The 12,261-nt window shown below is 45.8% G+C and overlaps 1 protein-coding gene across 10 annotated transcripts in view; it reads right to left on the bottom strand.

Annotated features, from left to right (window-relative positions):
• Agap1 (ArfGAP with GTPase domain, ankyrin repeat and PH domain 1) overlaps positions 1-12,261 on the bottom strand; it is a 497,350-nt gene that overhangs the window by 286,788 nt on the left and 198,301 nt on the right. For all 10 annotated transcript variants that reach the window (XM_074072056.1, XM_074072060.1, XM_074072058.1 and 7 more), the window contains one exon: positions 11,580-11,714. In XM_074072056.1, the coding sequence (XP_073928157.1) occupies positions 11,580-11,714 (135 nt within the window). The remainder of the gene's footprint in view (positions 1-11,579; positions 11,715-12,261) is intronic.

The following is a 12,261-nucleotide window of genomic DNA, read 5'->3' as shown; positions in this document are numbered from 1 at the left end:
ACTGCTGTTCAGTACTTTTTCTTATGGTTGACATACAAAATTAAATGAGTGGGTTTCCTGAAATTCTTCCAATCACAGACCAAGAAAATTCATTTTGAACTACAGCTGCCCTCAGAGTACAGACAACTGGGACAAGAACAGTCCCTCCCCCAGATACAGACATGTGTAGGTGGAAGGTGACTGTAGCCATCTCTAAGGGGACAGCAGTCCTACAGCCCAAGGATGGGGGGTGGGGGTGGGGCCTGGGGCATCACCAGCTCTGCTGTGTACCTGCCGCAGGCTGAAAACACAACCCCCAGCTGAGCACTGCTGAGGCTCTCTCTTCTCTGAGACTGTTATTAATTATACATTTCAGCACACACTCGCAAGCTCATGTTCCCAATCAGGGGCCAGCCCCTGGGGGCAGCTGCGACTGTGACCGACTGAGTGCCAAAGAATAAGGAAGTAAAGCAGGGACCACAAGTTCCCAGACACGCTCACCCAGGGAGGGAATGCCTTTGCTCGCAAGCATAGTGAGGATATAGGGAATGAGAAGGCATGGTTAGTGTCTAAATCCTTACTTTTTACAGCAGTGACTTGTTGGTGACAGATTTCCCAAATTTTGATGTTTTAAACATGAAATAATGAAGAGTACATACTCAGCCAAAGGCAGGTGTGCTTTAGATGTTTGGAAACACTGCTTTGGGTAATATCCTAGGCCTATCCAGATTGACAATACGAACTGGCAGATGAGGAAAAGGTGAGCAATGGAAGGGAGCCGAGGCCGTGGCCACCCCACCTGCTCTACAGCCCTACAGCCTGTCTGCATTCAATTTCTCAGCATGGACAGGGGTGGTCCTGGACGTATTAACACAGTGCAGAGCTGGGGGAGGACCTGACTCTAGGGACTTCTCTCTCCCTCCTCAGGAATATCCTGCATCCCAGATACACGTCTCTCACGTGTTGACAGAGCCACCTGCCAACTGGTGGAAGGAGCTGGAGGCAGCTCTAGCATCTCGGCCTACGTCCGAAGTCCCAGTCACACTGGCCTGGTGGGAGCAGGGGCTTGGTGCTGTCTGCACTGACGGCCACAGCAAACCCACAATGAACCCCAAGGGGCTGTCTGTAAGCACATTAGTGATACCCTGACTCAACAGTCCAGGTTGTCCACCCAAGACACAGACCCGTTGGCTCTCAGCAAAGTGACTGATGATGGGAGGAGGAGTGACTTTCACTTTAAGGGAAGACCTACTGAAAGTAGTGTCTGGCACTTTTCTAGCTATAAACCAATAAAGGTTTTTCAAGTGAAGACACCCAGTGTGGCTTCAGGAAACCTGCACGGGAACAGGTTGGGCAGATGACTGTTTGACACCAGAGATCAAAAGCCTTACACAGTGCACCTACTGGCTTCGCCACCCCACTTACGGAGAGGGACTTCAAGGAGGTGACTGAGGAGGGAGACGAGTGAAGCACTGATTCAAAAAGAAATAAAACAGGAAAACAGCAGCAGCAGCAAGATGTCTAACCGACTGGGTCAAAAAGTGGTTCTACTCACTCAGTGGAACGTGTAAAAATGAGTAACTACGGCACAGGGCAGGCACTATGTGAGAAGCTGGCTGCACAGCAACACGATGCTCAACAAACCACTGTTCTTAAACACAAGACACGTTTGTGTGCACACGGCCCCAACAGTAACTGCCACCGTGTGGGTAGCATTACGGGTAGATTTGCATTTCTGTATTTCATATCCTTTAAAAATCTCTCTTTGCTTTGGCAAATTTCACATTACCCAACTCATTCCTCAAAGCTTTTACCAAATGTGCAATCTGCTCTGCAGTCTGCTTCTGTCTACCTCAGGAAGACTGGCAAGGCTATTAGTGTGCCACATTCCTTGGGACCTTTCCAATTGCTCTGACCAAATATAGTAAGCCAATTCAGACTTGTTACATGCATTTTGACCAGGTGTACCAAATAAAAAGGAAAAAAATCAATCGAAATTTCAAAATAACCAAAAAGTTCTTGTTCCCCTGCGTGCATTCCACAGCTCAGTGGATGTGAAGGAGCTCTCGATCAGTCCTGCTTTATTCTCAGTTGTGTTGAAATCGTTGTGTGATCTGCTGAGTGTTTACCTGACCTTAATTTTGTGAAAATCTGCCTCCAAAAAGCAAATGGTGCCCAAAAACGCAAGGTTAAAGTTATTGTACTTAAGTGAGAGATAAAATAAAAAATTTAATTTGTCGAAAGGCAGCAAATCTAAAGCACGAGTTGGGTGGTGTCCTGGGAACAATGAAGTCCAACACTGAACTGTACCCATCCTGAACAGTCGTGGTTTTCCCTCAGTGGTGGGAAACAGACACCCGCAGTCACCAAAGGTCTACTTTTGCAAACTAACCCCACATTCTAGAGCCCACATTCGTGGAGCCAACATTCGTCCAAGCTTATGTCAAAATTCCCACGTGAGAAATTTATCACATCTAAGAGCGACACAATTTACAAGGTCAACCTAGTGAGTACACTTCTCTTTTATGAACTGAACAAGCTCAGTGCTACTAGCTTAGTGCTTGCAGACAGTGCCTCAACAAATGAAGATGGCTATGTCCATACTCCATGAAGGGAAAAAATGTTACCAAGGACAAGACTGGGAAGGAACAGAGTAGCACCTACTGCAGATTGTAACAACTCTCGACTCTTCTGCTTAAGTGCTTCTTCTTTTGATCAGCCACTCTGCGAAGGGCTAAATAGGTCAAAAAGTACATCACCATTTAATCATTTTAAAAACATTAGAAAGAGCAGAATGCCGTGGCATTATGAAGAGATTATGAACAAAAATAAAAGCCATTTGTATGCATTAATGATACATCAAGCTAATTCAAGCTGGCTAAAGTCATTAGAGAGGAATCCTGGGGCAAAACACAGCTATGATGCCGCAGTGCAGAAAAGTATTAAAATAACCATTTTCTATGTCATTGATAAAATTAATTCTACGAGGCAAAGAGATGAGTCTTAACATGAAAATCAAAACAAGTGAGCATCTACTAACGGTGTGTTTAACGATCTAACTCTGGCGGCATGAGAGTTAATCCAGGTATTTCTACACACATGTAGGAGCATCTGTATATGCTTAGTGTTTCCCAGGACAGAAACACAGCAGGAAAAATTCCAGACTTAGTAAGAAATTGCCAGAACAGACAAAGTCTTGCTCCCAAGCACTATGAAATAAAGATTACTTACTGACTCTGATTCTCTGTGATAAATTCTTGATGAAGATGTTAAGATCACTTCTTCCTATTGTTTTCTGAAGAATCTATGTTTGTCAGCTTTCCATCACTGTAACAAATTTCTCAGATGATCAACTTGTAAAAAGAGAAGGTTGATTTGGACTTACGGTTTCAGAGGCTCAAGTTCACAGTGATTGGCCCTGTTGTTCTGGGTCTGTAGAGGTACGTGTGATGCTGGAGCACCGGCAGAGCCAACTAGTCGCCTCACGGCCCGGATACAAACGAAAGGAAAAGGCAGGGCCAGGGTCTCATTATCCCCACAAGGGCCCCAACGCCCAAAGACCACCCCACCTCTTGACGCTCCACACTTCCTAACAGTACCAAGTGAGGACCGGCCTTTAACCCACTGGCCTGTAGGGACACCAGGACTCAACTCATAACAGATTCAAAACGTCTCCTTAAGAATGATCAAATTTCATGCCTGACTTTATCATTAGAACAGTGGCTAAAGTCCGTGGAACACGGGCCTTAATGGTGGTCAGCATAGATCCATCTAAAAATGTTCACTGTGAATGGGTGACTTTAAGCAAATCAACTGGCAAGCTAAGGAGAGGATTCTTCCTTAGAAATCTGGCCCGTTGGTCCACTGAACAGTCCAACAAGAACCAGGCCAAGTTCACAGCTGTAATGTGAAAGAACTGAGACAACATTCAAAAACACTTGGGTTTCCTGGAGGACAACAACCTTGAGCAAATTCTCAGTTTAGCCCCGAGATGTTTGGTGGAGCTTAGAAACTCACCCTATCCAGATTTGCTGAGGACATGGGAAGGATTCTGTCCCAGCGTATGTGCCAGACGTTTGCTCATTTGTAAAGCACGTGTTTTTACAGCAACACACATGTAAGAATTTGTGCCCCAAATGTTTAAAAAAAGTACTAACTTGACAGCGTTTTGGTTTTGCCAACTGTGAATATATGGCTGGTGACACAAAGAGCTTGTTTTGGTTTATTATTAATTCATTACTTCAATTTCTGATTTCATGCCACTATACAAGAAAGCTTCTTTGGTTAAGAAATTAACTAAATTTGAAATGCACATGTCAAGGGTGCTGGCAATGTCACATTTTATAAAACAGTCGCCATAAGCACTTAGGCACTTTCCCACCCAAACACACACAGCAAAAGCAGAATGGTCCTCACAGACCTACAAACCCTTCCTAAACCTACAAACCCTTCCCAACCACACACCCTCCTCACCTGCTGGCCCAATCAAAAGTCTTCTTACTGTTACCAGCAAGTGAGGAGCTTCCCCATGCAGTCAGAGATTCTGAATCCTGCTTGATGTGGCTCTTTTGGTGACAACCTACAGATTCCAATTTCCCTTGGGTGGCTCTAAAGACACCCAATAGGTAATGGCAGCCATTGATACTCGTGGTTAATGACAGCAGGGGAGCCACCAAATCAGGATCAACATCACCTTAGGAGAATCAATCAATCAACTCTGGGGAACCTGACTTATGGGGTTTTGTTTGGTTGTTTGTTTGTTTGTTTGTTTCCCTCAACTTCAACACTGCCACATGAGCACTACTGAGACTGAAGTAGCAACTTATTTCAGTCATCTGTGTTCTTGGGAAGTTTCACAATATGAAACCCTCTTAACAAAGTACAATTCAAAAGCCTCACCTTTTCCATCCTGTCCTGAATCAAACTACCCACCCATCTGTCCTAGAAGTCTTAAAGATACACTACAGAGGGCCAGTGAGCACCTGCAGGGGCAGGAGGAGGGACGGGTATGGCGACAGCCATACAGGGAAAGTGCAGGGAGAAGCCAGAGTTGGCAGCTTGGCCAATTGGGCCACATGACTTTGGGAAGCAAATACCTCAGTGTGGCTCCCAGCTGTAAATGAGGCCTAATAAGATCTACTATCCTACATCAGAAGTCTTTAACCTCTATGTAAACATTAGTCATAACACATGACAAAATACATAAACAGATAATGGTTCATTATTCACTTTGTCATTACACAAAATGCTCAGTATATTTATAGACATATACATATATGTATATCTGCATCTATGATCTGCCTTTGAAGGTGAAAACTCTTATTTCTGAAAGTATTCTTGTGCATGAAGCACATGCACAGGGCTTTAACTTCTCAAATAATGAAGGAAAAAACAGCAACAGGAACAAGGACTCCAATAGGGAACCCCAACAATGAGAATTGAGCTGGCTGAAGGAAAGAACTGAGCAGGAACAACTAACCGGTCCTGTAGCAGCACAAACAAAGGACTGTAGCATCAGCAGAACAAGATGATGCAGTGCTCAGGAGAAAAGCCAGAAGCCTGCTTGCACGTAATGAGCCTCTAGTGCACACAATTAGGTTGGATAACCAGGCTCATTAATACAGTCACCCTAGTTCTGAACCTTCCTGTAATGAGGGACAACCAGCTGCAGATACCTAAAGTACACCACCAGGATTCTTTGTAGACTAGGATCTCAATCTTGGGGCGCAAAGGATACAAAGCAAACCAAGGTCCCCAGCTTACCCCGTAATCTGGGGAAAGACACAACTCCTTCCAGCATGGGCTCTTAGCTAGCATACACAGGACTGCTATGCCAAACACATGCCCATGCACCAGGATGACATGCATAAGCATGCAATCAAAGGATGCAATGGCAGGCATCTGTGTATGCCCGAAGGCCGTGAAGGCTGTGGTCTGCTAGCAATGAGTGTGCAGTACCCTTCTGACTCTATGGCCCAGCTTTCCCACCCTTCTGTCCCCAAAACAGAATCACCTCTGACATGAATGACAGATCTATCCTAGGATGAAAGGCTGCTATGAGATCCCTCAGCTGGCCTTGGAGACCATTAAGCAAACCGATGTCAGCTCGTGATGTACCTTTCTTGCATGGATCTTGACCTGGCCTAACAACTGCTGTCAGAGCGAGCTATTGCATGTAGGTTTTTCTGCTTTCCTCTGGATACAAGCTTAAGAAGATAAAAAACTAAGGTTTGGTATGGAGTATGCTAGACAGCGTATGCACAATGTGTAGGATATGTTGCTTTGAACTGATATTTCACAAATGACTACACTTCTGAGAACATGTATGGAAGAACAACAACTTTTGTTGGGATACACAAGAGAACAACCTGTATACAAAGCACTGCTTACAACTCAGGTAAGTCTACACCACCACGGGGTGGGTAGGACATATGTGGATCAGATAAGGGGAAATGAAAGCAATTCTGTACCCTACTGAGGTTGACTCCTCACCCCTCTGAAGGGGAAATCAGCAGTCTTTAAATACCAGAGACTTTAAAATACCACAACAAGTCAGATGCCACAATTTAAAACCATAAAATATAGGGCCCTAAGCTTCTGGGCTCCCCCATAAATGTCAGAACAAACAAGAAAGTGATTCTGCTCCTCCAGAGGTTGAATGAAACACTGTGACACAGACACAGACAGGCATGTTCACCACTGTGGAGCAGTGTCACCTGCAGCAGAACAAGAATCCATCCTGCACACCCCATGCACAGCGAGAAATCCAAAAGTGTTGGAAAAAAGAGACGAAAACTGACACTTTCTACCCTCGCAGCAGGGAACTGAAACCTGCCACCATCACCCTGAAGAAGCCAGCCTGAGGCCACTGTCTTCCACCAAGTTGGCGCACTTCACACTCAACAGGCCCCTCTCACCACCTATGCACTGGGCTTGGCATTATCCCAACATGACTGGTCACGGAGGGAGGACTTCATCTCTGCTGCTAAGTTCTAACCATTTCAGGTCATCCTGGAACACAACCCTTTTTCTGCATCTCCCGGAGTTCTGACCACAGTGCCACAACAAACATATGTTTCCCAAAATGTTCCTGCCTTTCAGAGTGGTTCTTTTATAGAACACAAGAGAAACTTTTCTTACAATGCAACAACAAGACCACAGCATCAGAGAAATGATATCTACAATGAGTGGACTTTATTTTTCTATATCCATCCAGGCCTTTAAGAGAATAAACAAGAACTTCCAAAAAATTTAATGCCAACACAGAAACTACCATTTCAACTTTAAAAATACAAAAGCCTGTGCATGGCTATTCTCCCAGACACCACAAGCACCAAAATAGAATCACACAGAAGCTGACAGACTGAGAGACACTGGCCGTGATGGCTCCAGGAATGAGATAGGCCCTGTGCAAGCTGCAGGATGGACCTGCAGCCCATGGCTGCCTGAGTCTTCATCCAGCCTCCCTCCCAGTTTCTCCCCCAAGCTCGACTGGCAATCACACAGAGGACCACACATCCCAAGTCAGACTCAGCTGCTTGAATCAAGGAGAAGCAGGGAGTACATTAATCCTTTAAAGGTGAATCTTACTTAAAGGAACTCCCTTGTAAAGGCCAGACAGTCCTGCCCCATGAGCCCCACAATCTTGCCAGCCAAGATGAGTGAGGACAGTTGAGTCTTCTGACTATGACCCGGGCAGCGGGGCAGGGGAAGGGTAGAAAGCAGCCTGGCCTATCACACCCACTGGTGCAAAATACAGCTTAGCTTTCCATGTGAGTTTTCGTGCCACCCTCCTGTGCCCTGCCTGCTACCAGGACTAGGTGTGAGGTGCTACTCAAGGGAATAAGTGAAGAGACAAAAGCTGAGCTGCAGGCCTGCCTCAGGCTCTGCTGGCAAACAGAGAAGCTCCCCACTGAAGTACCCAGGCCTCTGACGCACAGCCTGACAGCTACAAGCCCAAAGGAAAAGCACGCAACACGAGGCTGCTCCATCAGCTTTCCCATTTGTCTTCTGTTCCAGGACACTAAAGCCAAATTAAAGCAGCAGGCATTCTCTTAAAACTTTAACCCAGGAGCCACCTGGGTGCATACTTGTACCACCTGCAGTGCTGGAGCTTGAACTGAGGGGGCTTGAACCTGCTAGACAGGTGCTCTAGCACTGAAGAGTCATGTCCCCAGTCCTTTCTAGCTTTAGTTATTTTTCAGGTAGGGTCTCACATTTTTTTGTCCTGGCCAGCCTCAGACCTCATTCCTTCTACCTACAGTCTCTAAAGCAACTGGGATTACAAATGCACAACACCAGGCCCAGCTTTTTGATTGAGATGGGGGCTCCTTAACTTTTTGCCCTGGCTGGCCTCAATCCTTCCACAATCAATGCCTCCCAGATAGCTGAGAATACAGGTGTGATTTTCTTTTATTTATCAACCTCATACTTCATAAAAATTATATGCATTTTCAATACAAAGACATAAAAAGTAAGTATGTGAAAGTAAGCCAAATCAAAAGAAAACCTGAAGCAGTCAAACCTGTGAGTGGGTGGTGGGTACTGCTGGATGCACCTGTGGCCCAGCTTTCCTCGGGGATGGGCAGGGTGATGCACCCTCAAGCCCAAGAACCCGTCTGCTATTGTTTCAATGACAATATGGCTCTGTGTCTAGGTAAGGTTCAGGCTCTTGAGTTCCAGGATGGGGAGGCAACCCAGGCTGTGTGCTTATGGTCAAGTTACCTACCTTCCCTAAGCCTTGACTTCTTGGGTCTTGTTTATGTTTATTTGTAGTGCTGAGCACAGATCCAGGGCCTTGGGCCTGCTAGCAAACGCCTTATCTCTGAGCTATATCACCAGCCCTTAAAATAACTATAAAACCATACAGTTTGTTTATTTTGTTGGGGATTAAATGGGTTGTTATTGTCAAGGTAGTTGTTGTGCTACTTGAGTGCAATATTAAGTCAGTTTAGCAACTCCTTGTATCACTGACAATAAAAGGAGTGTATGATTTAAGTAAAAAATACAAAGAAGAAAATATATACCATATGATTCCCATATAAAGTATGCAAAGTAACTCCAATTTTATCTTTATATAAATAAGAATATTTTAGGGACCAAAAAACAGAACAAAAAAACTATGTAGCAGTGTGAATATTATTTATCTTTTACAGATTCTATAAAATCCAAACATTTAATGTGTTATTTCTGAGAAATAACAAGACTGAAGACCTCCCGAGTCTATGAAAACTGATACTATGAGCACAGTGTATGTCAGATGGAAGTGACACACGGGGTGGGGTCACACGAGCACATGGCAGTGTCACCCCCTCTTCTCCCCGTCAGCATCTAAAGGACACAGAAATACTCCCAGCCCACAGATACCTGCCAGACACGACCTCAAATATTCTGGCTATTATGGACTACACGTCTGTGTTGTTCAAATTCTTATGTTGAAACCCTCACCCTCATGGTGTTGGGGGTGAGGCACTGGGAGGCGATGGGATGACGACAGTGGAGCCCTCACTGGTGGGGTCAGTGTCCTTATAGGAGGAGACAGGGAGAGTGAGTTAGCTTCCTCTCTCTGTCCTCCGCCATTGAGGACACAACAAACCAGGAAGAGACCTCATCAGATACCAGATCCGCAGGCGCCTTGATCTTGGACTTCCAGCCTCCAGAAGTGGGAGAAGTAAGTTTTGCTGTCATGTGCACTGCTCAGCCTATGGGAATCTGATGCAGCAGTCAGAATGCACTAAATGAAATGTTTGGCAGGAAGGCGTCATCATCTTGCCATCCCCTGCTATTACTTAATTTCTAACATTATTGGTACATGAACAGTTCACTTATTTACTGGAAAACTTACGTTGCTAACCATAGCAAATGTAAGAAATAAAGCAGCACTGAGGAGAACAAGCCCATTGCCACAACCTCGCCACATGACCACGTTGGGGATCAGGCTTGACAGGCAGGCTGAGTGTCAGAAAACTGTCTGCACAGAAGAAGGCAGCCAGCTGGACTTGGCTGTGGCCCTGGTGTGGGCTTTTTCCTACAGTCCTTCAGCTTACACTGGGGTTTGGGCTACACGACAGCAAACAGTGACCTTGGCCTGCTGGAGCCCACCTCTGGGGGACACCAAATGCTTCCCAGTATGATTCTCCACAGCTAACACTCAGGGAGCTGTAAACCACAGCCCAGCTCATGGTGCCAGGGGTGTTCACATGAGGCTATGCTCCTGGAAGAGCAGCCTGCGGTCCCCAGGCTTCCTCAGAATTGGAATTGGGAAAGGTAATAACAGCAAGGTAAGTCAGGAGGGGCTGAATGGCACCAAGGTACCAGAAAACAGGTGAGGCAGAGGAGGAAAGAGGGCAAAGCTTGGAAAGGACCAGCTGCTCAGGAGACTGAGGGAAATGCAAAGTTTGAAACCTGGCACAGCATTTGAAATTCATAAAATAATGGAAATGTGGAATACTAACAATCTCATGACAGTTCAAAGCCAAGCCAGGTTGCCTGGTTTGATACAGTCCTATAGTCACTGCTTTCACCACTGGTAACAACTTTTCTTTTGGGTCAGGGCTCAGCAAAGTCTTTGACCTCTGCACAGCCCAGGAAATCTCTCAAGGGTCAGAGGGCAGCTCTGTTCCCCAACACCCCTCTTAGCACCAGAGCAGGAGGACCTAGGTGGCTCTGTCACCTGTGGGTTTAGGCCAGAAGAGGAAGGGACTACAAATAATTTCTTACAACCACCATCAGAAACGGGACCCTCTGACTAGAGCCTCCTCCTCCAAAGACTCCAACTCTAAAAGAATTGCTTCCCCCAGACCTCCCTGACCCAAAAGGCTGGAAACCACCCTCCCTATTTCATAGCCCCTGTTGAAACTGATAGCTGGCATTGCCATCACTAAGGTGAGTGCTCACCCTGGCTCTCCAGGAGCCAGACACTCTTCCAGGGGAATCCCCTGTTGATTTATGGGTGTTCCCCAAAGGTGGATGATCAGTAATGACTGTAAGCAACATAGAACAGTTCCTAAATGCTGGTCCTCACTCTCGGCTGTGTGTGTGTGCGTGTGTGTTTATTTATTTATTTTTTTTTTGGTCTAAACCTGACTCTCTTCTTTCAGTTTATTTTCCTCAAAGCCTTACAGCAAATATTTAAAGCCTTGTTCTGTGCATGTCTTGTTTTTGGTTGGGGAAGTTAAGAGTTCTGAGACAGAGTCTTGTTATGTAATCCTTGGCTTTGAACATGCAATACTTCTGCCTCTGCCTCCTGGGTGCTGGGGTTATGGGTGAGCACCAACACACCCAGCAATTATGATAAAGACACAATACACATCAAAGGCTGACAGAACACATGGATAAATAATAGCTCAAGGAGTTTTTCACCCTGTACACAGGTGAGACAACATGACACACAGAACGACCCAGGACTGTTTTAAAGTAGGCGTCCCGTTGTCTCTTCTGAATGCACCAGTGAAAGCTGGACAGAGTTGACAGTCACCGCATGTCACAGCACTGATGCCCACATACCATGCAAGGGGCTCTGACCCCTGCTCACGGGAGGCTATTTCCCTAAAGTACCCCTGCGGCACGCAGCTGTGACAGTCACGGCAGTGAGCATTTACCGTCCTGGAAGACCCGCTCCACATTGAGCCCGTATGTGGCACACGTCTCGTAGTATGTGCACCTCTTCAGGTCGTTGGAGAGCTTCCGCGCCCTGGCATCATCAATGACCCGCGGGTTCGTGGAACTTATGGCATCTGAAATAGAAGACCAAAAAGTAATGGCCAGGTGACAATATACACTGATCACTAATTACTTCCCATGGCTTTGGGTATGCAGGTAACTCAAACCCTGAATCTTACCCAGTGAAGAATTCCTTCCTTCCAGAACCAGAATTTGGAAAATACAGTTTACCCCCCAAAACAACAGTCTCCAATTTCAAAATAGTCTGTCCATTTCTGGAGAGCAGGTTGTGTTAGAGTGCATTTGAAACTGAAATTGAAGGATGTCCAGTGTGACCAGTAGGAAAGAGTAAGGAGTAAATATAGCTCTAACGGATGACACTTAAAAGGGGCAAACCCCCGCCAAAAACTGCAGTCACATGATCATTATCTGTGGGTCACCTTCCATGCTAGAATAGCCTTGCTAAAGGTACTCCTCCAGCTGTGGCTCCATGTACTCACCACTCAATCAATAACTGCTCACTGGGTGCCCACCAGGTGCCCACTCCTGGTTTACACACAGGGACACCCCAATTAACACACCATGTAGAAATCCACACTTTCATGTGATGGATGTTCTAGA

The sequence above is a fragment of the Castor canadensis genome, chromosome 4 (genome assembly GCF_047511655.1).
Source record: "Castor canadensis chromosome 4, mCasCan1.hap1v2, whole genome shotgun sequence".
NCBI lineage: Eukaryota > Metazoa > Chordata > Mammalia > Rodentia > Castoridae > Castor > Castor canadensis.
Note: the sequence above shows the minus strand (reverse complement) of the source record. Positions and strands in the feature narration are given on the sequence as shown.